At 55.2% G+C, this 25,466-nt stretch overlaps 1 protein-coding gene across 2 annotated transcripts in view; it reads right to left on the bottom strand.

The window, feature by feature from the left end:
• The window catches only part of ADGRA2 (adhesion G protein-coupled receptor A2), a 45,978-nt gene extending 23,020 nt beyond the window's left edge, over positions 1-22,958 (bottom strand). The window contains exons 1-2 of one of the 2 annotated variants that reach the window (XM_016959331.4): positions 22,292-22,958; positions 6,005-6,076 (exon numbers count right to left, since the gene is read on the bottom strand). In XM_016959331.4, coding sequence (XP_016814820.4) covers positions 6,005-6,076; positions 22,292-22,557 — 338 coding nt within the window. In that variant the 5' untranslated portion in view covers positions 22,558-22,958. The remainder of the gene's footprint in view (positions 1-6,004; positions 6,077-22,291) is intronic. The other variant, XM_016959332.4, reaches the window with a different exon arrangement.
• Positions 22,959-25,466: the final 2,508 nt, after the last annotated feature.

Here is a 25,466-nt window from a genome sequence, read left to right as displayed (position 1 = left end):
ATCTGGCTGATAAAGGTGTGTGCCCCCCATCTCCACCCCTACCCCCAACCTCTCTGGACGATCATCTCTGACACATTCCCACTGGGCATCCGCTCTGTGGCCCCTTCCTTGCCCATCCTGCCCATGCTGGCCTCAGGACCCTGCATTGCAAAACAGATACCACGCAGATCTACTCCCAGCTCCTGTACAACAAGGCGACCCCCTCACGTACACACAGCCCATTTGCAAAGGCCCAAGGGGCTCTCAGCCAAGGAGGCCATGCAAACACATTCTGCAACAGCCTGGAGCTTCCGTTTCAGTTAACAGACTGGGCCTCAACCCTCCCACTGGACGTGCTGCTCATAGACTGTGGGATGTTAAGTTGCCATGGCCTCAGCCGCCCAAGCCTAGACATCTGAGTTTGACAGGACAGAGGGATCAGTGTTTCCTGAGCACCAACTACATGCCAGCCCATGGAGTCTTATTCCTGATGAATAGGCCCTCAGTCTAGGGGTCATCTTGCCCACTGGCACCTAACCCTGGATGAGCATGAGAATTGCCTGCATAGCATGTAAAAAATTCCCAGGCCCCATGGGACAGATGAATTAGAATCTCCAGGAGGGAAGCCCAGCATCTGTATTACCCAAGGGCCCTCTCCTTCTGGGGGGATAGTGGTTGTGATGGTTAGTTTTGTGTCAGCTTGACAAAGGCTATAGTACCCAGTGGTTTAATCACACATGAATCTAGATGTCGCTGTGCAGGTATTTTGTAGATGTGGTTGACATCTTCCATTAGCTGACCTCATGTGAAGGAGATGCTCCTGTATGATGTGGGTGGGCCTCATCCAATCAGCTGAAGGCCTTAAGAGCAGACACTGAGGCTTCCTAGAGAAGAACTTCTGCCCCAAGACTGCAGGGTCTGCTCCTGTCTGACTTCTCAGACTGCTGGCCTGCCCTACAGATTTGGGGTCTGCCAGCCCCCACAATCATGTCAATTCCTTTTTTAAAAAATGTCTTCGTGGCCAGACGTGGTGGCTCATGCCTGTAATCCCAGCACTTTGGGAGGCTGAGGTGGGCAGATCACTTGAGGTCAGGAGTTCGAGACCAGCCTGGCCAACATGCTGAAACCCCATCTCTACTAAAAATACAAAAATTAGCCAGGTATGGTGGCATGTACCTGTAATCCCAGCTATTCAGGAGTCTGAGGCAGGAGAATCGCTTGAACCTGGGAGGTGGAGGTTGCAGTGAGCCAAGATTGTGCCACTGCACTCCAGACTGGGTGACAGAGTGAGACTCTGTCTCAAAAAAGAAAAAAGAAAAAGGCCGGGTGCAGTGGCTCATGCCTGTAATCCCAGCACTTTGGAAAGCCAAGGAGAGCGGATCACAAGGTCAAGAGATCGAGACCATCCTCATCCTGGGCAACATGAAACACCGTCTCTACTAAAAATACAAAAATTAGCTGGGCGTGGTGGCGTGTGCCTGTAATCCCAGTTACTTGGCAAGCTGAGGCAGGAGAATCGCTTAAAACCCAGGAGGCAGAGGTTGCACTGAGCCGAGATCGTGCCACTGCACTTTAGCCTGGTGACAGAGCGAGACTCCATCTCAAATAATAATAATAATAATAAGTATTTGTATATATAAATACAGCAGTGATCAGTGACCACGTTGGAGACCCTGAGCTCCTCCAGCCCTGAACAAGCACCATCCCTGTCCTGCTGCCCACGGCACACCCTTCTGCCCAGATGGCCCCTCCTCTGGAAAGCCTGGCCCTGTCACTGGGTCCTGTGATTATCTTCTCCCTATGGGCGCTGTGGGTGTCCCACACACATCCAAGGATCATAGAATTTTAGATCCATAATGCACCTCCCAAATCACCCCATCTACCCTAGCTCTTCTGACAATGAGGAATCGAAGGCCATCCCAGTAGCCACCCCGGCATCACATCCTACCTGTCTCCTGCCACCTCCCCCTGGCTCGCTTTGCCAGCTCACGCTGCCCTTCTATTTCTCAGACTCCCCAGGCATTCCCTGAACCCAGGGGCCTTGGCAATGCCTGCTCTCTTCATCCTTCCTGAGAGCTCCAGGCTTCCGTCCTCATCCCTTCAGGTCTCAGGCCCAGGCATGTCATCAGCAAGGCCTTCCTGACCTCACTACATAAAATAGCACCCCTGGCCCTCTTGCTTTCTCACCTCCTTACCCCGCCTTGTTTTTCTCTGCTGCACTTAGGCCTCCAGACACACCACACACCTATTTGCTATTTTCTGGGTCCTATCAGTAGAGGTAAGGGCCGGGAGGGCAGGCACCTGATCTCCTGTGCTCACTCCCAAAGCCTAGAACAGAGCCTGGCACATAGAAGGGCTCAGTGAGCACCTACAGAATGAATGGATGGGGGTGACCAGCACAGAGCAGGAGCTGTGACTCAGCGTTTAGAATTCCCACTCTAGTACTGCTCCTACATCGCATGACTCGGCATCAAGCCAGATGCTGCCTCTTGTGAGCTGCTGCCGCCCTGGTTCTTCTGATTGCCTGCCATGCTCAGGGTGCACTTGCTATGCAGCCTCCAGAGCCTTGGTGCTGGAGAAGGACAGGCCATCTTTTCATCTTCATCAGAAAAATGTGCTCTCATGAGACTGAAGGATGAGGAGACAGGGGCAAGGCTGAAGTAGGGGAGATGTCAGTGAGGCCACCAGGGGCTCTGTGCAGTACCTTCTCACTTGTGTGTGCTAAGGAGGAGGAGGAAGAGCCATTGTGGGAGGTGCCAGCCTGAGAGGGGCAGGGCAGGGGCTGAAGAGACCACTGCGGCTTGCCTTCCTCCAAAGACCCCTGGAAGGACATTTGGTTTCCTGCGACTCCAAGACTTCCTCCAAGACCAAGCCTGGGCTGAGCAGAGGACACAGAGCTCTCGAATGCTTAGCTGCTTTCCCTCTTTGTTGGCACCCAAGAGGACTTTTATTTCTATTTATTTATTTATTTATTTAGAGACGGAGTCTTGCTCTGTTGCCCAGGCTGGAGTACAATGAGTACAATGGCGTGATCTCAGCTGCAACCTATGCCTCCCGGGTTCAAGCAATTCTCCCTGCCTCAGCCTCCCAAGTAGCTCAGATTACAGGCACCCACGACCACACCCGGCTAATTTTTGTATTTTTAGTAGAGACAGGGTTTCACCATGTTGGCCAGGCTGGTCTCGAACTCCTAACCTCAGGTGATCCGCCAGCCATGGCCTCCCAAAGTGCTGGAATTACAGGCGAGAGCCACCATGCCTGGCCTATTTATTTATTTATTTATTTAGAGAGACAGGGTCTCACTCTTTTGCCCAAGCTGGAGTGCAGTGGCACAATTATGGCTCACTGCAGCCTCAACTTCCCCAGCTCAAGCGATTCCCACCTCAGCCTCCTGAGTAGCTGGAACTATGGGTGCATACCACTGTGCCTGGCTAATTAAAAAAAATATTTTTTCTAGAGACAGGGTCTCATTATGTTGCCCAGACTGGTCTTGAGCTCCTGAGCTCAAGCAATCTGCCTGCCTCCCAAAGCTTTGCAATTACTGGCGTGAGCCACCATGGCTGGCATCAAGGAGACTTTTAGATAGCAGCTTGGTGGCAGCCCTTTCTGTGCATCAGGACCACTCTGTCTGTGAGCCACAGAGCAGACGGTCAGAGGGACCTAGTCACGGAGCCGCGTGCAAATGTCACTGTCACCATCCCGGGTCGCCCTGCTACTCCAGCTTGTCCCAGATTGGTAGACAGCCTGCTCTACCTTTCTGCCCAAATATGGGATTTGTGCCTTCCCACTCCCAGGAACCCAGCCAGGCCATCACTCTTTCCTCCCAGCTTCAGGGGCTTGGGGCCAGAGGCTTTCCCTTCCACGGTGGAATGGGTGTCATGGAGGCTCCCTCACGAGGCTGCTGTCATGATGAGAAATCTCAACACCATGTCACATCCATACTGTGTCTCCATTACCTGTGAACACTTCTTTGGACTTTGCTGACACCTCCTTTGAACTTGACAGGAGCCCTAATCTATGTGTGTGTGTGTGTGTGTGTGTGTGTGTGTGTGTGTGTGTGTTTTGCTTTCTTTTTGAGACAGTCTTGCTCTGTCGCCCAGGCTGGAGTGCAGTGGTGCAATCTCAGCTCACTGCAGCCTCCACCTCCCGGGTTCAAGCAATCCTCCTGCCTCAGCCTCCTGAGCAGCTGGGACTACAGGCGCATGCCACCATGCCCAGCTAATTTTTGTATTTTTAGTAGAGATGGGGTTTTACCATGTTGGCCAGGCTGTTCTCGAACTCCTGACCTCGTGATCCACCCACTTCGGCCTCCCAAAGTACTGGGATTATGGGCACGAGCCACCGCACCCAGCCGTGTGTGTGTGTGTGTGTGTGTGTGTGTGTGTGTTTGAGACGGAGTCTCGCTCTGTCACACAGGCTGGAGTGCAGTGGCGCAATCTCAGCTTACTGCAACCTTGGCTTCCCAGGTTCAAGAGATTCTGGTGCCTCAGCCCCCGAGTAGCTGGGATTACAGGCATGCAGCACCATGCCCAGCTAATTTTTGTATTTTTAGTAGAGGCGGGGTTTTACCATGTTGGCCAGGTTAGTCTTGAACTCCTGACCTCAAGTGATCCACCCGCCTCGGCCTCCCAAAGTGCTGGGAATACAGGTGTGATCCACCGCGCCCGGCCTAAGTGTGTGTGTGTTTTTAAGAGACAGGGCCTTACTCTGTTACACAGGCTGGAGTGCAGTGGCACAATCATAGCTCACTGCAGCCTTGAACTCCTGGGCTCAAGCCGTCCTCCAGCCTCAGCCTCCCAGAGTGCTGGGATTTACAGAACCACCACGCCCAGACCCCAATATACTTAATTCTAGTATACATGGCATTGTTTGTGGTCTCCCCTGGACTGCAATTGCCTGGGCTGTTTTTGAGCAGGAGAGTCACACCTTATTCTTTTGTGTCTCCCATTGCGCTGACCCATTTGGGCAAAATGGCGCTAGAGGGGCCAAGGGCCCTCCCTGTCAGAGGAACTAGGAACGCCTAGCAGGATGAGAGCAGAGATGGGAGACGGGATGGGGGCGTGAGAGAGAAAGCAAGAGTCAGGCTCTAGGAGAGGTGGGAGGCCCAGGCTTCCTCTGTGGAGGGGCAAGGACCCAGAATTGTGGTCCAGGCTGTGGTCCCTGGATTGTACCGACGGAGCAGGGGACTTAGAGGGTGATTACATTCCTGAGTCTGGCAGCTTCAGTGACTGGCCCAAGTGGCTGAGTGAGGTCTCCCACCCAGGGCTTACCCTACCTCTCCATGAGCCCCGTGAACACTCTCCCCATGAGGAGAGGGCAGGGCTTCTGCATCCCCCTATTTCCCTAACAACTCACAGCCACCAGCTCCTCCTCGATAACCCTCTTCCCCACACTGGCCCCACCAGACGCAGGGGCCCCAGCTCTGGGAATGAGGTTCCAGCCGGCTAGCGGGGAACGCCCAGACCTGGCTGGCAGCCTCAGGGCCAAGGCCAGCCTGAAGGCTGCCACTGCCCAGGCGGCTCTGAACCAGGGTGGGGTGGGCTGGAGTGGGGGAGAGGCTTGGAAATGATCGGCCTTCCCCACCCTCAGCCCCCTTGGGGCTTTGTTTGTTGATTTGTTTGTAGGAAAGGCGGAAAAGGGCCGCAGTCAGTCGCTTTAAGCTGCCCTCAGCCCTTTTATGCTGGGCCCCCAGCTGGGAGGGGGAGGCCAGTCGAGAGCTCGGCCCTCACAGCTAATTGCTCATTAAAGAGCGTTAATGAGCTTCTCAGAACCCGCTCCCCACTTCTCTCGCCGTGGCTGGCAGAGGAGCTGGTCTCTCGTTCCATACCAGCGCCTCTGTGGCTTCTCCTTGTTGGTCAAGCCCTGGGCAACTTTGTTGGTCAAGTCCCAGTGGGTCTAACTCTGGGCCCTGCTCGGCCGGCAGGTTCTGGAGTAACTCAGCGACCAGCGTTCCTCCTCCTCCCCGGGGTGACCTCTTGCCATCACGGCCACCCCCCTCCTCCACCTCACCTTCCCCAGCACTTACAGCTTCTCCAGCAGCGACAGTCCCAGGAAGGAGCCATTGCGGAGCCCCGTGATCTTGTTATTGCTCAAGAGCCTGAAGAGACAGAGAGAACACAGACAGGACAAGGTGCTGTTATGTGCCGGGCATCCGCTTTCACCACTGGTGGGGCCAGCTTGCATCTTTGTCAATGGCGCCCCCTGGAGTTGTGCGAGGCAGCAACCCCACCCTCTACTTCCGGAGATTATAGGGAGAAGCTGGCCAACGGTCCACCCAGCCCCAAGTCAGACCTTCCTGCCCTGAGTCTCCTCCAAGCCTGGCTCTGACGTGGGGCTCTGTGTGCAGGTGGGAGGTGGGCTGAGCAGGTGGGGGTGACGCTGTGATGCCCCGTTTCCACTCTGGAACCACAGGGCTGACCCTCGGTGCCCCCTCATGATGCCCTTCACAGTTCCATCCTTGCTCAAGCCCTTCACCCAATATCCCGAGGAGAGTGGTGGGGAGAATGGCTTGAACGGAGCCAGGATGCCCAGAAGGTCTGGAGGCAGGCGGGAGCTGCCCTTCCTCAGAGGCTCGCACACTCTCACCTGTGAGCGAAGGACCTCACAGGCACCCATCTCAGAGGGCCTGAGTGCACAGTGGCCGCATCCTGGCCTCCTAAGCCTTCTGAAGCCTTGGCAGAAAGCCAATGGAGCCCCGAGTGTAGGGGAAGCCAGGCCTCAGTCTCAGCCTCTGCGCCTCAGGGTTCTGTTTATTTATTCGTTTGTATTTAGGGGAGGAGGAAAGGGGCCCCAAGTGACTGAGAGAGACCGAGTGTCTCATCTCCGCCCACCCACTCAGCCTTTCTCTGCCAAGCTCCCTGCTGGGAGGAGGGAGATCCAGGCCAGCCAAAGGGCTCATCCCCCAGTTAATTGCTTATTAGAAAGCTTTAATGAGCCTCTCCGCCCAAACTCTTGCCTGCCCTGGGCTGAGGCAAAGGGTCTCCCTTCTTTGGTCTCAAGGGTAGAGAACTGACGTGGGAAGGCCAGAGGTGCAGGCCCTGGGCCTTTCCTTGAGGGAGCGGCCTCCAGGCTGGACTGGAAGGGAGGGGGAAGTGGGAAGGAACAAGCCCTAAGAAGAGCTGGCAAAGAGATGAGCCTCGAAGCTTCCTGGAAGTGGTGGGTGAACAGACCAGGGGCAGTGGGGAGACCCCCGACGGCTGACATTCCAGCTGCTCTGTCTTCCATTGGCTCGTGGAGAAGACAGTGGCCAGGATGGAGGGAAGCATGGAAAAGAGTTGAAGGGGCTTTCTAGAGCGAGGGGTGGAGGAGGGAGGGGTGGAGACCTCATCTCCTTCCTTCCTTCTCCCCACTCCATAGATCCCTCCCACCCGTCCAGTCCCTGCCTAATGGTCCCTCCAGTGGTGACATTTCCTGGTGGGAAGTGATGGGTAGGGGGGTAGGTTGGCTGAGTTTCCAAAATGCTTACACACACACAAACACACACACACGCACAATGTTGATATGTCAAAAAGTACATCACAGTAGTCGTTATATGGGATATTAGATCTTCTATGAACTCATGTTATTATTTTATTTATTGGTGGGGGTGATTCCTCACATTTTCCCAACTTTTTAGCCTTTAACCCACTTCAAATACCCCAAATTCTTTAACAGAGAGCTGACAACAACAACAACAACAACAACAACACCATTGCAAGTGCGTGTCATTTTAAATTTTCTTTTCTTTTTTTTTTTTTTCTGAAACAGAGTCTCACTCTGTGGCCCAGACTGGAGTGCAATGGCACGATGTCGGCTCACTGCAACCTCTGCCTCTCGGGTTCAAGTGATTCTCCTGCCTCAGCCTCTAGAGTAGCTGGATTACAGGTGCCCGTCACCATGCATGGCTAATTTTTATATTTTTAGTAGAGGCGGGGTTTCACCATGTTGGCCAGGTTGGTCTCAAACTCCTGACTTCAGGTGATCCGCCTGCCTCGGCCTCCCAGAGTGCTGGGATTACAGGTGTAAGCTACCGCACCCAGCCCCTTTTAAATTTCCTAGTAGCCACATTTAAAAAGTTTAAAAGTTGGGCCAGGTGCGGTGGCTCACACCTATAATCCCAGCACTCTGGGAGGCTGAGGCGGGCAGATCACCTGTGGTCAGGAGTTTGAGACCAGCCTGGCAAACATGGCGAAACCCCGTCTCTACCAAAAATACAAAATTAGCCAGGCGTGGTGGTGCATGCCTGTAATCCCAGCTACTTGGAGGGCTGAGGCAGGAGAATCACTTGAACCTGGGAGGCGGAGGTTCTAGTGAGCCGAGATTGCGCCATTGCACTCCAGCTTGGGCAACAAGAGCAAAACTCTGTTGCCAAAAAAAAAAAAAAAAAAAAGTTGGCTGGGTGCAGTGGCTTACATCTGTAATCCCAGCACTTTGAGAGGCTGAGGCAGGCAGATCACCTGAGGTCAGGAGTTGGAGACCAGCCTGGCCAACATGGTGAAACCCCATCTCTACTAAAAATACAAAAAAATTAGCCAGGCATGGTGGCAGGCGCCTGTAATCCCAGCTACTTGGGAGGCTGAGGCAGGAGAATCTCTTGAACCCAAGAGGCGGAGGTTGCAGTGAGCCGAGAACGCGCTATTGCACTCCAGCCTGGGTGACAAGAGTGAAACTCCGTCTCAAAAAAAAAAAAAAAAAACAAAACACACACACGCACACAGTATAAAAGTTCTTCTTTTTTTTGTTTTTTTTTTTTGTTTTTGAGACAGAGTCTTGCTCTGTCGCCCAGTCTGCAGTGCAGTGGCGTGATCTCGGCTCACTGCAAGCTCCGCCTCCCGGCTTCACGCCATTCTCCTGCCTCAGCCTTTTGAGTAGCCGGGACTACAGGCACCCGCCACCCTAATTTTTTTTTTTTTTTTTTTAGTAGAGACAGGGTTTCACTATGTTAGCCAGGATGGTCTTGATCTCCTGACCTCATGATCCACTCGCCTCGGCCTCCCAAAGTGCTGGGATTACAGGCATGATACGGCCACCGCGCCCGGCCTAAAAGTTCATTTTGAGAACATATGTTATTTAGGCCTGGTGCAGTGGCTCATGCCTGCAATCCCAGTGCTTTGGAAAGCTGAGGCAGGAGAATTGCTTGAAGCCAGGAGTTCAAGACCAGTCTGGGCAACATAGCGAGACCCTGTCTCTATAAAACATTTTTTAAAAAGTAGCCAGACGTGGTGGCCTGCCTGTAGTCCTAGCTACTTGGGAGGACGAGGCAAGAGGATCACTTGAGCCCAGGAGTTTGAGGCTGCAGTGAGCTGTGATTGCACCACTGCACTCCAGCCTGAGCGAGACCCTGTTTCTTTTCTTTTTTTTTTTTTTTTTGAGAGAGAGCCTTGCTCTGTCGCCAGGCTGGAGTGCAGTGGCATGCTCTCAGCTCACTGCAACCTCCGCCTCCTGGGTTCAAGCGATTCTCCTACTGCCGCCTCCCAAGTAGCTGGGACTACAGGTGCATGCCACCACACCCAGCTAATTTTTGTATTTTTAGTAGAAACGGGGTTTCACCATGTTGGCCAGGATGGTCTCGATCTCTTGATCTCATGATCCGCCCGCCTCATCTTCCTAAAGTGCTGGGATTACAGGCGTGAGCCACCTCACCCAGCCTAGCAAGACCCTGTTTCTAAAAATATATGTGTGTGTGTGTGTATATATATATTTTTATATATATATAATCTAACTCAATGTATCCAAAATGTTATTTCAATATGTAATCAATATAAAATTATTAATGAGATACTTTCGTTTTGATTTTGGTAGAAAGTCTTAGGACTCTGGAATGTCCTACTACTCTATTCTCTGCCAACACATCTAAATTCAGACCAGCTGCGGGCCAAGTGCACTGGTGTCCGTGTGCAGGGCGGCAGCAGAGCGACAGATCGGGGACCTGCCCCAGAGGAGGGCAAGGACAAGCCTCTGGCCCAGAATAGCTTATCTCTGGGACCGGCTCCCATCCCTCCCCAGGCTGCCCTGAGCCCAGACTTCATGCAGGCCCGGTCTCGGCCTCTCTCTCTCTCTTCCCTCCACCCACCCCTCTCTCTCTGAGGCAGCCTCTGTGTGTGCTGGGAGGCAAGGGCTGAGTTGAGTGGGGGGCAGCTGCAGCCCACGCTTCCGGTTTGGCTAGCCCAGCACAAACTCCAGCCCTGAAAGTCTTGAAATGAGATATTTTCTTGCTGCAGAGAACATGGTCCTGATGCCCCACCCTCTGACCCACTCGCAGATGCAGGCACCAGGCAAAGGCCTTTTCATCCTTCTCCTCCAAGGGGCCCCCTTCTTGCCAAATTTCTAGCTCTTGGAAAGACCTCAGGCAGATTGCTGTGTGATTCGAGTCCTCAGATACCCAGTGTTGGATCTTTTGGCCTTAACAACCTGGAGAGGTCTAAGGAAGTTTACTCTAGACCTAGATTATCCAGAGAGGGGCCTCCATTGACATTGAGCTTGCTGGTTCTATTCTCCAGAGGGTGCCTTGTGGTGGGTCTATCTGGGAAGAGGAGGGCAGGCAGTTTTAGACAGATAGTGCAGGGGTCTGGTCTTTTTTTTTTTTTTAAGAGAGACAAGTTTCGCTCTATTGCCCAGGCTGGAGTACAGTGGCATGATCACAAATCACTGCAGCCTCCACCTCTTGAGCTCAAGCAATCCTCTCACCTTGGCCTCCCCAGGAGCTAGGACTACAGGCATGCGCCACCATGACCAGCTAATTAAAAAAAAAAAAAGTTTTTGTAGAGGCTAGATGCGGTGGCTCATGCCTATAATCCCAGCTTTTTGGGAGGCCAAGGTGGGTGGATCACTTGAGGCCAGGAGTTCAAGACCAGCCTAGCCAACATGGTGAAATCCCATCTCTACTAAAAACAAAAATTAGCCAGGTGGGGGCACGCACCTGTAATCCCAGCTACTCTGGAGGCTGAGGCAGGAGAATCGCTTGAACCTGGGAGGCGGAGGTTGCAGTAAGCCAAGATAGATCATGCCACTGTACTCCAGCCTGGGCAGCAGAGCAAGACTCTGTCTCAAAAAATAAATAAATAAATAAAAATAAAAATAAAAATAAAGAAAGAAAGAAAAAAGTTTTTCTAGAGGTGAGGATCTCACTATGTTACCCAGGCTAGTCTTGAACTTCTAAACTAAAGAAATCGACTTGCCTCAGCCTCCCAAAGTGCTGGGATTATAGGGATGAGCCACTGTGCCTGCCTGGGTCTGGCATTTTTATGGGCAGGTAGAAAGCTGGGTGTTACAGCACTGTTGATGGGGATGAACATGCACGCAGGCCCATGCACACACACACACACACACACACACACACACAGCTTCATCCAATGGGCAGAAAAATGTTCCCACCATTCTAGGCTGTCCCCTGGGAGGAAAGCAGGCAAAGTGGCCACAATTGGGCAGGGAAGGAGGGAGCCTTGGACCCACAGCTCCATCCAACACAGATATAGGGTCAGCCTCGGCCCTCTTCAACCCCCACAAGACAGACGCCTCCTCAACCTGCTCCGTCCTCTGACCCTAAAACCTCACGGGGGCCAGCCAGGTAGATTTCCTGCCCAACCACACACTAGCTCTGCCCCAGAGCCCTGGCTGGCCTGGCCAGGCATCTTTGGCTTCTTTCTTCCCTCCCTCCCACGCCCTTCTCCCACTCCTAATGTCAAGCTTTTCACAGGAAGGAGGGCCAGTCCCTGGAGTCTCCTGTTCTCTACTTCAGAGTTTGAAATCTGGCCAGAGAGAGGGGGCACACCGAGTCCATTCCAGAACTCTCTCCCGGCTGGGGTCCTATTTTGGGGAAGAGAAGCAAGCAGAGTTCCCACTAATGAGGCTGGAGGCCAAGGGAGCAAGCGGCTGGCGTCTACAGAGAGGCTCTGTGGGCTCTGGGCAGCCGCAGGAACGTACCAGATACCACCCCAACATCAAAGATGACCCTGCAGGAGTCACGTGGGCACATAGCACATGCCTGAACTAAATGTTTCTCACATGTGCGGGAAGAGTCATGCATGTCAGCCCCCTGCCAACCACTCAGACCCAATGAGCTCCTCTCTGGACTTGGGATATCCATACTCCCTAGGGAGTCTGATCCTGGAGCCTCCATCGGTTCAGGCCATCACTAGGTTCCTAGAGGTTCCCAGAGTCTGGGAGGCCCTGTCTCCAACACCTGCCACTGGCAGCTTGCCCGTGTCTTAGGGAAACCATCATAGAATGGGTAGGGGGCGGTCTGCTTGCTGATGCCAAAAAGCCCTGTGGCTCGAACACCCACCGAAATCAGAGCTCTCAGCCTCCCCTGCAGCCGCTGTGCCTTTGAGCATTTCCAGGGCTCAAAGAGATGCCTAAAACCTAAAAGAGAAGCATTGCCTCTAAAATATAGATGCTGCAAAGACGGAAATTAACCAATGCTTAATGACATAATTACCCAATGTCATACTATGTCATTAGCAATAATTATTATGTTCGATGACGGATGTGGGTACATTTTAGTATGGTTGATACGACAGTAAGACCTCCAAAAGTGAGGATGCTCGCTGTGCACAGGCCCTGTTTCAACACACAACCTCAGGCGAAAGGCTGGCCTGTGGCTTCCCGTCCCTCCGTGGCTGCCTTCACATGCATTTAGCCTGACTGCAAGGGACATAAATGTTGGTGAGGACATGTAAGGTGTTCTGCCCGCTCCTGCACTTCCCTGCCACCCTTCCCTGGGCTGGACGCCTGTCAGGTCAGCCCTGAACACCGACTGGCAATAGAAGGAGGCCTAGGGAGGGGCTTTAGGGGGTTGGGTCCTGAGACTGCCCCTGAACCCAGCCTGGAAGCTGGGCTGTCCAGGCAGGGCTGGAGGCCCAGGCGATGAAAGAAAACAGACCTGCAGTGAGTCCTGCTCCACCCTGCCTTCTCTCATAGGTCTAGTCTCCTTTCTCTAACCTACCCTCTCTACAAGGGCACCCCAACTTGGTGGTGAGCAGGGGGAACCAAGAAACTGGGGCTTGGATGGGAAGGGAATCTGTGGCTTTGGGACAGAATCTGGAGACAGAAGCCTAAGAAAATGGGCTACATGCCGGGCGCAGTGGCTCACATCTGTAATCTCAGCACTTTGGGAGGACGAGGTGAATGGATCACTTGAGGTCAGGAGTTCGAGACCAGCCTGGGCAACATGGTGAAACCCCGTCTCTATTAAAAATACAAAAATTAGCCGGACAAGGTAGCATGCATCTGTAGTCCCAGCTACTAGGGAGGCTGAGGCAGGAGAATCGCTTGAACCCAGGAGGCAGAGGTTGCAGAGAGCCAAGATCGTGCCACTGCACTCCAGCCTGGGTGACAGAGTGAGACTCGACTCTGTCTCAAAAAAAAAAAAAAAAAAAAAGAAAGAAAAAGAAAAAAGAAAAAAGAAAAAGAAAAAGAAAAAGAAAATGGGCTATGGGTATTCGTTGGGGGTAATCAGTATACCTTGATGGGGATTTGGGGGTCACAGCATCCTGGCTTGAGCACAAGGAACATAGTCTGCTGTAATCATCCACAGTTAGGTATTCATTCATTCATCCATTCATTCATTCATTGCTCAGAGCTACCTAACAGCCACTGTGCACTCAGCCTTGTGTAACAGGCTAGTCCTACAAACATAAATCATACATCGCATATCTGCAAACTTCCATTCATAGGAGGTGGAGGGAGATGTGTCCAACAGGATGGAATGTTCATCTATGTGTGTGTCTGTGTCCCCCTGATTTGTGGAGGCTGGGAAATTACCCCCAACTGACCTTAAACATTTCCTCCATGCACAACCTAAAAGCCCCCCGGGGGAGCCAAACTTTTGAGTGAAGAAAGCAGACCTCTTTGAGGGGTAGGTGGTGATGGAGGTCTCACTATGTTGCCCAGGTTGGTCTTGAACTCCTCTTGCCTCAGCCTCTGGACTAGCTAGTATGCCACCATGCCCAGCTAACAAAAAAAAGTTTTTGTTTGTTTGTTTGTTTGTTTTTGTTTGAGACGGAGTCTCACTCTGTCGCCCAGGCTACAGTGCAGTGGTACGATCTCGGCTCACTGCAACCTCCACCTCCTGCGTCCAAGTAACTCGCCTGCCTCAGCCTCATGAGTAGCTGGGATTACAGGCGCGTGCCACTACACCCGGCTAATTTTTTGTGTTTTTAGTAGAGACGGGGTTTCACTGTGTTAGCCAGGATGGTCTCGAACTCCTGACCTCGTGATCCACCCACCTCGGCCTCCCAAAGTGTTGGAATTACAGGCGTGAGCCACCGTGACTGGCCAAAAAAGAAAAAAAAATTTAGACACGGATCTCTATGTGTCCAGACTGGTTTTGAACCCCTGGCCTCAAGTGATCCCCCTGCCTCAGCCTGCAGAGTAGCTGAGATTACAGGGAAGGGCCAACACACGCGGCGCAGACCTCTTTTAAAACACAAACAGACCCAAAAGGATGGAAGTTATCAATGTTTTCTACCTACACAGATACTCATCTTTGACCTTTCCTCCATAGAAGCTATATTTGCTACCCTGATCCTGTCCGGCGTTGTAAGCTGGTACCTGTCTCCAGGAGACTGTAAGGACAGAAGGGCAGAGCCTGGGTCTTTTGCCTCCTCCCATGGGGCGAAGATACACTGTAGGCATTGGCTGAGTGACAGGGGCAGAGCTCCAGGATGGAGGGGATGTTTGGTCAACAGAGAGTTCACTGCTGAGCCCTGGGTTTCCCCAAGCCAAACGGCAGTTTCTTTCTACCTCCAATTCCCTCTCTCTCTCCAACACCTAGGAGACAGCATCCATCCTTCTCTGAGTGAGCCTGGCTCCACGGTACAGCCTTTCTGGGATGCCACACCCATAGGGGTCACATTGTCTGAAGCTACCCGAGGTGGTGCCAGAGAGGAAGAGGAAACAGTTGGAAGGGCGTTTTAGAGACCATGGGTTGCACATTTCCTGGGTCAGACTGATTTCAAATACTCCATGCAGTGCTTATGTACAGGGACCCCGTGAGTACACTTGTACTTGTTAGGCCATTATGGGGTCGGGGGAGCCCCTTTTCCCTGGCTCATGTATCCATGTGGAGGAAAACAGATTAGGGCATCTGCTCTGTCCCATCTCCAGGGATGGCTCCTCTGATTGGTCAGTGTGCAAAGACGCCCCAGACCTTCCTGCCTGCAGAGCTGTTTAATGTGGGGGCTCTCCTTCAGAGGGGCTGGGAGTGGGACTCGGATGTCCCCTGGGTGGGCAGCTCTGACTAAACTCATTGCTGCTGAACCTCTAAGCTAGGTCTTCCAACAGTTTTTATCAACAATAAACCTGTATTTTGATCTCCTGTCTGCTAACCTATTCTGTATCTCGGCAACCCTCCTCAAGTGAAGTCAGGAAGTACTATTTTTGGGGTCAGGCCGCTTAAACTCCCAGTCCCACGTGCCTGCATTTTCATCAGAAAACACCCTTGCCATCAGCAGAGTGGGCAGGTGTGGCCTCCAGGGCCCCTGCTGCCTGGGGCAGTGTCACTGTTTGAGACTGAGGGTGGTGAAGCTTTCAAGAGGTCTGAGAAGCTTCAGAGTCTCCAGATCTCTCTGTCTTGCTTCCTCTCCCTTTCTCCTGGAGATGTGGCTGCCCTTGGTGGCTTTGTCTCTAGGTTCCCACCTGCACAGACTAACAGCAGAGGGGATGGGAGGCAGGAGCCCTGGGGTCTAGTTAGAGCTGCCTGGCTAAGAGCCGTGTGTGTGTGTGTGTGTGTGTGTGTGTGTGTGTGTGTGTGTGTGTGTCTGTCTGTCTGTCTCACCGTGGGCAGGCTGGCCCCTCCCTGGAGGTGGACTGGAGACCCCACACCTTATCTTTGATGGTCTTTCCCATCCTGGATGCTGAGTCTCCTGAAGCCTGAAGTCATAGTTTCTGCCTTGATACACAATTCCCAGCAAGGCTAGGAGCCCTGGCAGGGGAAGGGAGGAGGAAAGGGAGGAACAGAGGCGGTAGAGGGGGCCCTGAGACCTTCTCTTCCCTTCCCAGCTGGGAGATGTCTGGCCCCTTGGTTGAGGCTGGAACTCCCTCCCCAGGACTCGCTTTCCCACCCTGTCCATTGCCTGCTCCTCTGTGACAGATGGGGCTCCCGTGCCTCACCTGGCCCCATCCATCCTGCACACATCCCTGGCTCCCAGGAAAGGGCTGGGAGAGCTGAGAGTGTCCTGGGAGGCTGCTGGAGTGACCTACACTCCATGGCTTCTCTACCCCCTCCCCCCATAACCCAGTCCTGAAAGCAAAGGAATGTTCTGGAGTTTGGGAAGGATGGGGGCCCCCGGAGGAGGGAGGAAGGGGAGGAGGCAGCTTCGTCCTGTCAGTGTCTGAGCTGTAAATAGAACAGAGCGGCTGGGCTGGGGGAATGAAAATAAACAGCCCCTCTGAGCAGCCCTTCCTAGCGGTTAGCGGATCTTCCTTCTGGTCCCCCAGTCCTGGGCCATTTCCCTCCTCTCCCCGCCCCTGCTCTCTGGCTGCTCCCAGGGAGGCTGGGGCAGCCTCTATCTCTGGGGTGATGGGGAAGATAGCAGTGTCTGGGTCCAGGCTGTCCGGGAACTCTCCTCCCCTCTCTGGACTTTGCTGAGGGGAGCAGCCGGTGCCTCCACGGAGTGGAAGGACAGCGATCAACTCAGAGGTGGCTGGAACTTATTCTCCATCAGGAAAGGGTTCTTCTCCCAATGACTCCCATGTGGGATAAACTTAGAAACACTCTCTTTCTTTAAAAACATGACCCCGCATTGAAGGGTCAATTTATGGTTAGGTTCAAATTACATTGGTTTGCCTGTGCCTTTGGGGGAAATTCTCACACTCCCCCCAGGACGAGGGGTTGCCACTCCCCCTCCCTAATCACAGAGGGGAGAGCCGTGGTAGCCAGCAGGCAGGGACTTCGGTGGCTTCAGGAGTGGTTGGGTTCATGCACATGCAGGAGTAACTCCGGCCAAATAACACATTCGGGATCTTGGACCCACTGGGGGCGGAGTCACAAGTGCCCCCTTAGGAGCCAGCACGATGGCCTCTGAAGTGTTTTTCATTCAACCAGTGAGCCCCAGAGAGCTCTGAGCTCTGCCCAGGGCTCTCCCTAGGATGGGACCCTGACTCTAACATCCTGCAGCAGAGGGAGCCCTCAGGGGAGGGGCTTCCAGGCCCCAGAGGATGGATGGGTGGAATCCCTGTATCCTGAGCTAGCGACCTCCAGCTTCTCCAGTGGGTGGTGGGGAAGAGTCCAGGAGAGACTGAGGTTTCTGCTGGGCCCCTGCCTTTGAACAGGCGAGGTCCCGGAGCCCAGGTGGGGGTGCCGCAGCTGAGACCTGCACCCCTGGGTGGGGAGGGGAGTGGGTGCTGGAGTCTCTGGGCTTGCTCTGGCCTTCTCTGTCTCTGGCCTCTTCCCTCTCTTCTTTACTTCTTTTTCTTTGCTCTTTCCCCCTCCCCCTCTTCTCTCACAAAAGCTCTCTGTACACAGCCACTTCCTCTGGCTGCTGTCTCTGCGCCCAGACCTTATGAGAACCATATGGGGGAAAGCTGGTGGAAGAGAAGGGGGTGGGGGCGCCGGCCTGGGCCCGCCCCTCCACCAGCATCCTTGTCCTGCCCTCGGGCCATGTGCACGACGCTTGGCACACTTTGCCCAAATTCCCCTAACTGGATCCTGGTGGCTGTAACGAGGGGCCCTGAAGTGAGTCCCAGCCAGCAGCTGGAGGTCCAGAGGGAGACCTGTGCTCAAGAACCACTTCCCATCTTCCTCAACTTCCCCTACAAAGACCACTGAACTCCCAGCAGAAGAACCCAGCCTGTGCTAGGCACACCTGCGGCAGACAGCCTCTTCTCCCCTAGGTGGGCAGCCTGCGTGGTGGGCACCCCCGCTTCCCTGAATGGGAGGCTGAGCAGGTTGAGGGTTTGCCTGTTCTGGGGAAATTCAAAGTGACCTCTCCTTGCCCAGCCTGGAATGTTCCCAGGTCAAAAGGGCTCAGATCCTGCTGGGAAGGAACCGGGTTTTTTAAAGTGTCTTTTGTGTCTAATGGGTCCCAAGTTCAGCCAGGTGAGCAGCGAGGCCCTCACCTGGCAGGAATGCAATGCCCATCCCGGCGCCAGCCCCAGCCGGCTGTGTGACTGTCAGCAAGGCACCCTTCTTCTCCTGGCCTCAGTTTGCTCAGCTGTAAGATGTGGGACTGGGCTTCCTTATCGCTAAGATCCTTTGGAGCCCAGGCCGTCTGGGAATTTATGACACTGGCTGGTATCCTCGGAGTGCCTGCTCAGATGTCCTAGGAGGTCTTTATAGATTTCCTTCTGGAGTTATCTACAAACAGTCCTTTCCTGGAATTCCTTATCCTCAGCCCCCTTCCCCCTCACTCACTCCCAGAGCTGAGAACCTCAGCCCTCAGCTGCTGCCGAGTAATACTGGGGCTCACAGTGGTCTGCACCTTCCTCCCACACCCAGGTTCTCCCTGTCATAAGCCACCCCCCGTGGGACCTTTTCCCTGGGGGAGGCCCACAAAGGCTCCTGCTCTCTCTGTTCAGAAGCACGGGTGCCCACAGCTGCCCTGCAGACTGGGCTGGGAGCCTGGGGGGTGGGGTGAGACAGAGGGATCAGGAAGGAAGCCAAGAGCTCAGCTTTCCTGGAAAACTGCGAATGAAAATCCACTAGAGAAAAAAATGCAAAGGATGGGGGAGACAGGGGATGCAAAAACAGAAGGCAGAGTTGAGATAATGGGTGGAGGTGGCGGGAGGGCTTTCCATGCGGTAAATGGGACTGTGAACGGGGTCGCCTCTGACTGCAGGAAGGCTTTCTCAGAGTGCAGGAGGAGGCTCTCCGCAGACAGGGACCCCACCTTCATGCCTGAACAGCCCCCAGCACTCAGACTCCCCAAGGATCAATCCTGAGTGCCCCGGGGCCCCATCTTGGAGGAAAAAAAGGGTCTTCCATGGGAATGTGGGGGAGATGGGGAGGGAGGATAAAGCCAAAATGCAAAAATGAATGGCTCCGGTTTTATTTGCACCAGGTGACAAGCTAAAAGGTGAAAAGGAAAATGTTCGTGGCAGGAAAAAATAAATAAATAAAGTACGAAGGAGGAGTTTGGAATTGAGTCTGGCCATTTGCGTGGGGCGACTCTCAGCTCTTGTCCTCTGGCTTTGCTGCTGGGCAAAAGAAGCGGCAGCTCCCTCCTTCCCAGATGCAGGGGCTGAGAGAGCGATACCTCAAAGTCCAGGCACTTTGACACACTGAGAGACCTTAGGGGCCTCAAAACTTGGAGTTCAGAACCAAGATCCTCCTAACTTATCTTGTCCCCTGTTCCCCCAGCGCAGGGATGGGGCACTCTCCCTGGAATTCCCTTACCTGATGGAGAAAACTTCTCCTCGAAATAAAGGCAATGGTCTTAATACCTCCTCCCTAGAGATCTCAGCAAATAACCAAGACAGAGCAGGAGAAGAGTCTGGGAGTTGTCACCGCACCCAGACTTCTCATCTACTCGGAGAGCTCTGAGAGATCACCTGAGAGGTGTGATCCGCATAAATCCGCATAATAAAACCACCTTTGCTTCTGTGCAGCTCACCTTCTCTGGAGTCCCATCACCTGCCAGCCACCTCCCACCTCCCGGTCCATACATCTCTCCTCTGTGGAGAGAGCATTTCAGCCTTACTGACTCCCGTGCACACATGTGTGCATAACAGTAATACGTGAGTTATGCTTTTCTCTTGTTAACCTGGGGCTTTTGTTGTTGTTAGAGGGCTGTTGGCTGTAACCCTTCCTGATGGGGAGGAGACAGATCATCCCCTTTCAGCCCCTACACAGACTTTCTCCTGCTCCCTCCCTCAAGATGCATCCTGGGGTGGGTGTGGGGGTGCTGGAGGGACTGAGCCTCAGAGGAAGGAACCTTTCTTTGCCCAGCTTCTGCTGAAGGAGAGCCTGGGTTCTTTTTCTTTCCGAAGCCAGCTGGTGGGGAGTGGGGGGTGCCATGAGGATGAGGATTATGCAAAGTCTGGTGGGAGAGCTAAGCAGTAAGTCTGTGGCTGGGGATTCCATTACCCTCCAGGCTGAAGGACCCGTGGGCTCTCCAGGGTGTCCCTGGCCTGCCCTGTTTGTGTCCCTGTGGGGAAGTCCAGAGCCAGGCTCTGGGGCTGCTCCTTAAAGGGTATCCTATCCTAAGCCTGATGGCTCAGTGGCCTGGGAGGATTTGGGATTGGAGGGTGAGCTAGGGGTCACCTTTGCTGCCACCCGGTTCTAATGTATTCTTACCAAGCGCTGGCCCAGTTCTCTCCGTGGAGTGGCGTGGATAGGAATTAACCATGGCCTGATCATTCTAAGATGTACTGCAAAACTGCCTTTCTATCTACCGCCTCCCCCACTTCCTTCTGCCTTTGATATGTTAGGATTCCCTAACCCTGACACAGAGACACGCAGAGAACACACATCCCACATATGTGCATGAGCAGACACAAGAGTGTGCACACATGCACGCACAGCTCTCAGCTCTGAATTCTTTTTTTTTTTTTTTTTATACGGAGTCTCGCTCTGTCGCCCAGGCTGGAGTGCAATGGCGTGATCTCGGCTCACTGCAACCTCCGCCTCCCGGGTTCAAGCGATTCTCCTGCCTCAGCCTCCTGAGTAGCTGGGATTACAGGCGCGCGCTACCACGCCCGGCTAATTTTTGTATTTTTAGTAGAGACGGGGTTTCACCATGTTGGTCAGGCTGGTCTCGAACTCCTGACCTCGTGATCCACCCGCCTCTGCCTCTCAAAGTGCTGGGATTACAGGCGTGAGCCACCGCACCCGGCCTCAGCTCTGAATTCTTATGCAGCTGGGACTCACGCAGACGCTACCGACTGTTCCGCAGAGCAAGCATTTTTCTCCTCCAGAACTAAGTGAGCTGGGGAATGCCCAGGCCTGCCTGGACCCTCAAACCCCAGCGGACAGTCAGAGAGAGCTGCCCTGAACAGCCACAGGTGCCTTCCCTGGCCACAGCCTTACCCTGAGCAGCAGGGAGGCGGCAGCGAGCAGACACACCGCCTCCACCCCTAAGGCACACACATGCACACACACACCCGGGCCGGGGAAAATGCAGGCCGGGCGGCCAGCGTCAGAGGCTGACCAGTTGTGTCCTGTCAGGAAGCGGGCAGCCTCTGAACTCACCCAACCAGAGGCGTTACTGTATTGTTCTGGACACAATCGAAAAGACTGGGCCAGCCCCGACTCCGGGCAAGGGGCAGTGGAGAAACGGTTGCCACTGGGGTCAGGAGGACAGGGAAAGGGAAGCGGCTCTTAGGCTGGATTTGGGACAGGAAAGGAAGCGGCGGCCGCGGGGGCCCGACCCTCAAATCCACGGCGTGCGTGGAGCTGCGAGCACGTGGTCGGCGCAGGAAATCTCTGCGGTGGGGAGGGGTCGCCAATGCTCGCGCGGCTGCTGAGACTTGCGACCCCCTTGTAGGAGGCTTGGGGTCGGGCTGCGGCGCTGCAGCGCTCGCTGCCAGCAAAGCAAAGGCGTACTGAGGCCCTGACTAAGAGGGAAGTCGCGGAAGGAGGCCCGGGTGGGCTGCGGTGAGGGAACCCCGCTTCCCCGGCCGCGTTTCTTTCTTCGCAATCTTTGCGCGAAGTCAATGGAGAAACAGCCAAAGCTCGAGTTACTTCCAGGGGAGGCAAAGGAGAGGCAAGGACGCGGGACCCAGCACAGAGCTCACTGCACAAACGCCGCCGTGGGAGAGGGGCCTCTAGAGGGATGGGGACGCCAGGGTCTCCTGCAGCCCAGGAGCGCCGGTATTCCAAGGGCCGACTTTTCTGAGCCCAGCCTCCCCTTGCCCTAAGGAGACCGGCTGGAAGCGGCGCTGGCAGGCCAGGGGGCATGGATGGGATGACCCCAATTGAAGGGACAAGGCCAGCCAGGTAAATCCGGAGACTCCTCCAGCCCAGTCCGGGACGCGTCCGTAGTGGTTAGGACCACAGCCCCCTCCTGGGCCACGAGCGTCGATCTTTCCTGAGCATTCCCCGCTCTCACCCTTCTCAGGTCCCCAAAGTCCGCAACCCTAGTCCAGGCTGGAAATCCGGGGCGTGGGTGCCCTGCAGGCGTGCTCTCCACTTCACCTGTGCAGGTGAGTGGGCGCCTGCGGTGCCTTTCTCTGGGGTGCGCCTGTCCCCCGCAGCCCCTTCCCGCCTCCACGCTCCTGGAGCCCCAGTCTCTCCCCTGCTCCTCCAATCTTCCCCTCTGGGCGCCTGAACCCAGGCCTGTCCAGAAATCTCTGAAGTGGGGGGATAGCCCCCTTCCCCCTGCTCCCACCCCTCCCGTCTCGCCTCCCTTCGTCCCCAGTCCCGGCTCGGACGGAACTGGCCTGGTAGGGTACTTACAGGGTAACGGTGCCGTTAGGCAGAAGGCCGGGCTCGGGAGGCTCCGGGAGGTCCCCGCCGCTGCACACCACCCTCCGCCGAGCCGGGCCAGGGACGCCGCCGCTCAGCCCCTTGGGCCGCTCCCCCGAGCACTTGCAGCTGCGGATGGGTAGCGGGCAGCCGGGCGCGCCCCGAGCCTCGGGCGCCAGGAGCAGCAGGAGCCACGGCAGCAGCGGCAGCAGCAGGCGCGCGGGCGCCCCCCGCATCCTGCGTCCCCCGGGGCCCATCAACCCATCGCCCCGCGGGGACCCACAGCGCTGGGGCCGGGCTGCGTGCCGGCCGGAGGGACCCAGGCGTGCGGGAGGACTGCTCAGCGGGGGCCCGGGGCGCCCGAGGGCGTGGAGGGGGGCCCTGGGCGGAGGCGAGCCCCGGGGTCCCCGCCGCCGCGCCCCGGGGGCATGTCCGGCGAGCGCCCCGGCGGGGAGGACGTCGGCGCGGCTGTCAGCGCAGCGCGGGCAGCTCCCAGCTGCGCGGCCCGAGTCTCAGCGCCCGGCCCTCGGGACACTGGAGGCCCGGCCCCTCCGCGTCGCCTGCTCGCTGGGCGCTGGGCTGGGACCTAGCGGATCGCGCCGGGCTCCTGCTGCCGCCGCCGCCGCCGCTCCGTGCCATGGATGGAGGCAGCTCCGCGCCGCGCCGCTCCCGCCGCCGGTCCCCGCCCGCCCGGGCCTTCCGCGGGGCCCTAGCGCCGACCGACACGGGGCCAGGCCGAGGCCCTCTGCCGAGTGGGGGCGGGCCAGCTGGCTCGAGGACCCTGCGTCCCCGCGCCCGCCCTGCACCAACACTCCTCTCCCGCTTGTCCCCGCGCCCCGGGCCAGGACCCTTCCTTTCCGCAACCCATCTCAGACCTCTGAGCCGACCACCACCACCTTCCACAAAATTTCCCTTGTCCGTGCTGGTGCAGCTTGCGTCTCCAGGCTGCTGGGGCCCTCCTGGACCCGCGGACTTGGACAGAGACGTCTGGGGCGCCCTGTTTTGGGTTGAAATTGGTGGAAGGCTCCGAGGTTTCCTTTGGCCCCTGACACGATGATCAGTGTGGAAGTCGTCTCTCACTCTCCTTCCAGCTCCGGTGGAGGCAGCCGCAGGAGGATGGCAGCCGAGACAAGGAGGCAGCAGACCCTCCTCCGCTGCGGTGACCTCGCTCAGCGGGGGGTGCATGTCATTCGGCCAAGGAGAGGTCAAAGGCCAAGGCAGACAAGGCTAGAGGCTAGACTGGGCCTCCTACATTTTCCACAACGCTGTGTGTGTGTGTGTCTGTGTGTGTGTGTTTCGGGGACAGTGAGTGGGACAAGGGAAAAGTAGATGAGAAGGAGCAGGGCTTTGCAGCAGGGTGTGGAAAGAGCACTGCGCAGTGAGTCTGGAGACCCCTATTCCAGACTCGGCTCTGCCTCTTACTACTGTCTGACCTTGGACACAGCCCCTAGCTTGCTGGGGTAGCAGATCTCTGGGGTTGAAATGGGGCTCTGCCTGCTCCCCAGTTTATAGAGTGGCATTAGATGCCCAGTAAATCGTGGCATTAGAATAAGAGAGTGTGGTGGGGGGGAGGGGCACATGGTTTCCAAAGGCAGAGGACTGGTGGTGGCAGGGGTGACCTTGACAACTAGTGGTGGGTATAAAGCTGCCTGCAGGCCGGGCGTGGTGGCTGACACCTGTAATCCCAGCACTTTTCGAGGCCGAGACGGGCGGATCACTTGAGGTGAGGAGTTTGAGATCCACCTGGCCAACATGATGAAACCCTGTCTGTACTAAATATACAAAAATTATCCGGGCGTCGTCGTGGGCGCCTGTAATCCCAGCTACTTGGGAGGCTGAGGCACGAGAATTGCTTGAACCCAGGAGGCGGAGGTTGCAGTGAGCTGAGAGCGTGCCACTGCACTGCAGCCTAGTGACAAAGTGAGACTCCGTCTCAATAAATAAATAAATTAATTAAAAAAAAAAAAAAAAAACGGCCTGCAGTACACCGGAACCAGGGCTGGGGACAGGCAGTAAGAAGTGCAGCCCAGGGGTCTGCTTCCTCTGTTTCCCCACAGAAGCTCACCTTTCTGTTGCTTAATAGAGCTGCCGGGATGGGGCAGGACTCCCGTTCCCCCTCCTTCACTCTACCACCCAAGCGGTCCCCAAGGTGAATGCCACATTCTTTAGTGAGCTTAGCCCTGCTGGTGTGCGGTGGTGCCTTTTCTAGGGCCCCTGTGCCTGTCAGCCAAGTCTACCCTGACTATGCAGGGAATGGCTTTTCTCTCTTGCCCGTTGGCGTTGGCGGCAGGCAGGGGCCTAGATGTTGGCTTCTTCACTTTCCCTCCCTGGCTCCACAGATCTCCCCCAGTTGCAGGCTCTCTGGTTCCTTGAACTTCCAAAGATAAATAAATAGTGATTGCAAATGGAGGAAGGGAGAAGGGGAATGGACTCCCCCAGCAGGAGCCCTCACAGGCGGTGGCCCAGGCTGCATTCCTCAGGAAAGAGCTGACAGCAGAGCCACAGCCCATAGGCAGGGCTGTGCAGCCCTCCTGCTCACAGGCAAGGAAGACTCTGAGATCTCTGGCCTGGGTCATATAGCTTTTCTGTGATTTCCTTTGGCTAAATGAAGACACTCAAAGTCTAAAGAAGAATTCTACTGGAACACCCACTCCTGGAGGCTGAACAGAGGCCAAAGGCCATTTAATGAGGCGAGGCTTCCCCACCACTAGGAATGAAATGTCTGATGGAGACATCTACAAAACACTGGACTGTCCTGAGGGTCACCACATTTGACTTCTTACCCACCCAGGGAGGTGATGAAGTGGAGGTTACTTTCTTATTTTGCAAGTATGGATGAAGAAACTGAGTCACTGAGACTAGAGTCCAAGGGTAGGAACTTACTTTCTGATTCCTTTTTTTGTGTATGTGTGAGACAAGGTCTCTCTCTGTCACCCAGGCTGGAGTGCAGTGGCAGGAACACTGCAGCCTCGATCTCCTGGGTTCAATCCTCCCACCTCCACCTCCCAAGTAGCTGGAACTACAGGTTTGTTATTGCATGCAACTAATTTTTTTGAATGTTTTGTAGAGATGGGGATCTCGCCATGTTGCCCAGGCTGGTCTCAAACTCCTGGACTCCAGCAATCTGCCTGACTTGGCCTCCCAAAGTGCTGGGATTACAGGTGTG

This window comes from Pan troglodytes, chromosome 7, assembly GCF_028858775.2.
Source record: "Pan troglodytes isolate AG18354 chromosome 7, NHGRI_mPanTro3-v2.0_pri, whole genome shotgun sequence".
NCBI lineage: Eukaryota > Metazoa > Chordata > Mammalia > Primates > Hominidae > Pan > Pan troglodytes.
Note: the sequence above shows the minus strand (reverse complement) of the source record. Positions and strands in the feature narration are given on the sequence as shown.